This window comes from Limulus polyphemus, unplaced genomic scaffold (assembly GCF_000517525.1).
Source record: "Limulus polyphemus unplaced genomic scaffold, Limulus_polyphemus-2.1.2 Scaffold6593, whole genome shotgun sequence".
In the NCBI taxonomy this organism is placed as follows: Eukaryota; Metazoa; Arthropoda; class Merostomata; order Xiphosura; family Limulidae; genus Limulus; species Limulus polyphemus.
This window is the reverse complement of record NW_013672203.1, coordinates 34,843-40,290: the sequence shown is the minus strand read 5'-3', so window position 1 is coordinate 40,290 and position 5,448 is coordinate 34,843. Positions and strand designations below refer to the sequence as shown.

Below are 5,448 nucleotides of genomic sequence, written 5' to 3'. Positions count from 1 at the left end.
GGGGGGGGGGGGGGGGGGGGGGGGATTGATGTAATTACTCTGTACTAAGGTGAAGAGAAGCTTTTGATAATCTTATGGCTTTAAATACATGTGGAGTATATGAAACACACACTTTCAGACATTTTTATATGACTACATTTCTATTTCAACAGACTTTCAGACCTCATTTGTAAACTATATCTATTTAGTATTTAAAGTCTTTGAATCTGTTTAAACCACCAATAATGCTTAGAACTCGTGCAGAAATTTAGCTGTTGAAAAAGTAATGGTTATTGATAATACAAAAAAATCACAAACTTAAAAGATCTTGTCAAAGTACATTAAGCCAAACTGCTTTTGTTTCAATAATCTAATGTGGGAGCCATCTTTTGTTTTTGGGCAAAACTAGACAATGAGCTACTTTAGTTTTGTCCACGAAGAAGAATCGAACCCCAGGTTTTAACACTAAGTCTGAAGACTTATTGCTGACCCACCCGAGCACAATTCAACTGACAGAGCCGTAACATGAAATGTATTATTCTGTCAAATTTTCAAATATTAATCAACTGAATAGTACTTATTACAAAAATTTACATAAAAAAAACATGTTTTAGATACCACAAATCAACAAATTTTTTAAACAAAAGCAATCCAATCATTAATATTAAATAATAACCCAGTCAATAAGCTGCACAAATATAAGTTATATTTCTACTGAAATAAAACTTTCATTTATAAAAGGTAAAACTTAGCATTAGATAAAATGTATAATAATCTAATTTAGAACTTATTTGTATAGATTTTACTACTACTATCACAACATACCTCACTTAAATATAATTAATAGATTAATTTTATCCAAAAACTTAGTCTTTAGTGAAGATAAATCATTATTATTTTAATGTTAAAAGGTGTCTATTACTATAATAACAATTAAAAACACTAAATATAAAAATATTATATTTATTATCTTTTTTTAAGGATTACCCAGAAGTAGAATCTGTGTTGAATGAACTTGGGCACTATATACTCGCCCAAAACTTTGTAAGTCTGACATAAACTTATAATCATAGTGTGAGCAGAGTAAACAGATTATATACACTCGCCCAAAACTCTGTAAGTCTGACATAAACTTATAATCATAGTGTGAGCAGAGTAAACAGATTATATATACTCGCCCAAAACTTTGTAAGTCTGACATAAACTTATAATCATAGTGTGAGCAGAGTAAACAGATTATATATACTCGCCCAAAACTTTGTAAGTCTGACATAAACTTATAATCATAGTGTAAGCAGAGTAAACAGATTATATATACTTGCCCAAAACTTTGTAAGTCTGACACAAACTTATAATCATAGTGTGAGCAGATAATACAAAATCCACTTGTATTTTCAACTTAATACTAAAGATTTATTAAGTAGAACATAAAATTGAAGGAATACGATAACTAGCTTTATATGGAAAGCACAGTTCAGCTTATTTATGATAAAAACATTCAAGTTATTTTATGTATTTATTTGAAAATATTTTTTACTTTGAGTTTGTCTCCAAGTATTAGGTAATTTAAACACTGGGTTAAATGTCCTCTATAAAATATTCATCTCTCAATTTTTTCCAACTCACATGCAGGTCTTTAGCAATCTCATCCCAGTTTCTCTCTCCCCACTTTGCAGCAATCATCCGAAGTCGCTGGTCCTCTGCTTTTGTCCACTTATCTTTCCGTATAGCTGGATGGACTACATTTGTCCACATCAGTTCACAAGCTTCCGGTGATCGCAAACCCTCCAACTACAAAAAATGTTTTCATAATAGCAACTGTTACATTAGATTTTCATTTTTTTCACACTTGCATTTTTTCCTGCAACGACAACAAACTTCTCACAAACTTACGTAACTAGATGCACTTAAGGTTACATAGTCGGTACACGTACATAATGAATGGGAAATAGGCCAAAATTATAAACATTTTCTGTTACAGCCAAAAGTTTTAGAGCAGCAGTACAAATAAACACATCTCCATAATAACCATTTACTAATACAAACAAAAAAATCAGCACAATTTCCATCTTGTATTACAGAATTACAGTTATGAATTTCTGACAATAAGAATCTAACTATATAAATTAGAAATATTTAAATTCATTCTCGATTCATGACACGTATAAATGTTCTCTATGTCAATGAAAAAATCATTACTGGAGAGAACTTAGTATCAACCAATAAGGATGTAAGATAATAAACACATTTTTTGAGGAAAATAGATTGAAACTAATTTGATAAAATAGATTTAGCAATTTAAAAAATATATTTTTCTATCTAAAGGCTTATAAGTAAATCAGTACAAGTATCAATTAGTTTTTAATTAGGATTAGATTATTAGTAACTCAGAAAGAATATTTATAGTTTGCTAACACTAAAACATGCACTTACATTAGTTGTGGAAATTTTCATCCAGTCCAAACGATCTCCTACACGAGACAGAAGATCGTGAATTGACATCTTTCTACAAAGAAGTTCCAGAAAAAATACTATTTAAAACATCAAATGTGACTAGAAGACATGCAAGTTTTTGCATGCTGGGTAAAAAAATTAAACACTTCTTATAATGAGATGGCTGGCCACTTTTATATATCAGGATCTTGTGAAACCATTTATTAAATATCAGTAGTAGAATCCAAGAGTAATTACCTAAGATAAAAATCTGATACAATACCAGTTATTTAATTTGTTACAACGGAGTAATTAACAGTTACATCAACTCAGTATTGATTATGTATCTCACACAGCATAAAATGCAATTATATATAATATATATACAAATAAGTAAATAAATTTGAAGGTGATAAAACAAAGAAATTAGACTTTTAGAGAAAAATCCCCTTTAAAAACTTTGTTAATAATTCATTTACTTGGTGACATTTCGAGCAAATGTTCTTTTTCAAGCCAGAAATGTTGCCATGTCAATAAATTACTACCATAGTTTTTAAAGGTTACCTTCTTTATAAAAATGCTCTCCAGCTACTGACCACATAACAAAGGGAACAAAGGCTAGTTTTTTTTTTCTCATTAATCAAGTTAATCTTTTATTGATAGATGAAAAACATGAAACATTCTATCTTTTCATCAATTTCTACCATTTTTCAGCCATAAATTCAATCGGACATATTAAGAGAAAAACCGAGGAAATTTCTAATACCATACAAATATTACTGGTCAAATTATACCGGACAGTAGAGCTGGGTTATTAACTCATTATTACCATCTCTAGTTATTACAACTACCCATAATAATTCATCTTAATTGATTTTCAGGTTGCAACTCAAAAACAAATCAATTAATCAAGATTAGCGTTTCCAATTATTACTATTTTGAGTATACTCAATTAATCAATTATCGAATTCCACTAACTGCTCAGCTCTACGCGCCTTTCACATACTTTTTGTTATGTTGTTTCTTAGCATCTAATTATGAGTGGCCCACTTTCGAACATGTTATTAAAAATCTCCTTTACTAAATAGCAATGCGTTTTCCGAGCGTGCTAATAAAATGATTTTAGTTTGATTTTTTGATACAACAGTTTACCTAAAGTTATTAAGTTTGAATCTCTCAAGGTTTAACAGCTTCTAATTCTCTAAAGACTGGTGATCCTGTGTAACGTAATGGAGAAAATAACATTCCTAATAAAATGATTAAAATCTGTAAAACAATGATTAAATGTCGCTAGATTTTTAAAAATGTCTGCCAGAATTAAAATATATGTTATTGCAACTTACTTAATCCTTTTAATTTCTGCTTCCGTTTCTTTCAGCTTTTCTTCGATTTCATCTGACTTTACTTGGTTTAGATCACCCTGCAGGATTTTCTCACTTAAAATATCTTTCCTGGATTGTAAAATTTTTAGATTAGAACATAAGAAAAACAATAGTATATTGACAAAAATATATCACTCTCTACATTATGACTCAGGTAACTTTACTTTTTAAAACAGCAGGATAAACTAATAGTGTTTTGGATTCATGTGTGTGAAACTGATGCATTTCAAATATAAAAACAAAATTTAATTAAGCAGTTTTGGAGTCATGTGTGTGAAACTGATGCATTTCAAATATAAAAACAAAATTTAATTAAGCAGTTTTGGAGTCGTGTGTGTGAAACTGATGCATTTCAAATATAAAAACAAAATTTAATTAAGCAGTTTTGGAGTCATGTGTGGTGTGAAACTGATGCATTTGAAATATAAAAACAAAATCTTCAATTCATGAAGAGACAACAACTCAACACTTCAAATACATTGGTCAAACACATAAAATTGTGTACAAGGTTAAATTTAAATGTACCTGTAATATGATTGGCAAAACCTTCTCGCATTTCTCTATGATAAAACTTTGGTTACATTTTGAATCAACATTAAGAGCCATTTGTAAATGGGTCTACAACATTAATTACACGAAACACACCAAAATAAAGCTATGTTTACTAGGTAATTTAATTGTACAATTTCATCTTTTTTTTGTATTATAAAAATAATGATAATCCCTGAACTTAGACCAAACTAACACAACAATTCCACTTATAATGTGTTCGCATCTGGCTATGGGAGATATTTATTCAATATATAAACTTATCGTATGTAGAATTGTTCTTAGTAGGTTCTTTACTTCTAGGCTTTTGCTTGGCAACAAACTTGATTCTGACTGAACACTAATGTGATAAGTGATAGTACTTGAAAATACTAGCTAGCCCTATTATCGGAAATGTCGATTTTCTCACCTGGTCATTACTTGTTCCATTGCCAGTTCTCTAGCATTTTCAGTTACAACTGCCAGTAACTGCTTTCTGTCTTCTTTGCTCCCTAAAAAAAAAAAAAATCATTCAAAATTTAATATATCAAACAGTATTAACCTATTAAAATTTGCAGTCTTACTGAACTTAACCAGCACCAATATTAATGATGTTCATATTTATAATTTCCCTTAAATAATGTAAATGTCTATTGATTTCTAACAAAACACTTAAAACTTAACAAATGTTTAATACTGACATACCAGTAGTATAAAGTTAAATGTTTTATATAAATTTTTTTCAGCTAAAAATATAAATATGTATTATATTACTAATAACATAAATAGTTTTCAATTAAGCAAGTGTACCAAATAAAAAAAGCTTCATTTAAATTCTCCTTTACGACAACTGAATGTTTGCCTATTGATTGAGTGAATATGAAAATAGCTTCATTTACAATGAATCACGTAATACTGCTGTCTTGAATCAACAGTAAGAATGACTAAAAATTCATACAAGTCTTATGGTACCAACTTGACAGCTACAGCATGGTTTGTGCGCCTTCAGTGATTTAGATTTCCATGACATTTCTAAAACTTTCCATAGCCCTCAAAACTAATTTTCCAGACCAAATATAACATGAAATAGATCATATAATCCACATTAACTGTTTATTTTGTATAT

At 29.3% G+C, this 5,448-nt stretch overlaps 1 protein-coding gene across 1 annotated transcript in view; it reads right to left on the bottom strand.

Annotated features, from left to right (window-relative positions):
- Positions 1 to 5,448, bottom strand: part of LOC106473885 (snRNA-activating protein complex subunit 4-like) — a 20,668-nt gene that overhangs the window by 6,121 nt on the left and 9,099 nt on the right. Inside the window, exons 7-10 of the mRNA XM_013934570.2 lie at positions 4,753 to 4,834; positions 3,756 to 3,863; positions 2,413 to 2,485; positions 1,606 to 1,770 (exon numbers count right to left, since the gene is read on the bottom strand). Coding sequence (XP_013790024.1) covers positions 1,606 to 1,770; positions 2,413 to 2,485; positions 3,756 to 3,863; positions 4,753 to 4,834 — 428 coding nt within the window. The remainder of the gene's footprint in view (positions 1 to 1,605; positions 1,771 to 2,412; positions 2,486 to 3,755; positions 3,864 to 4,752; positions 4,835 to 5,448) is intronic.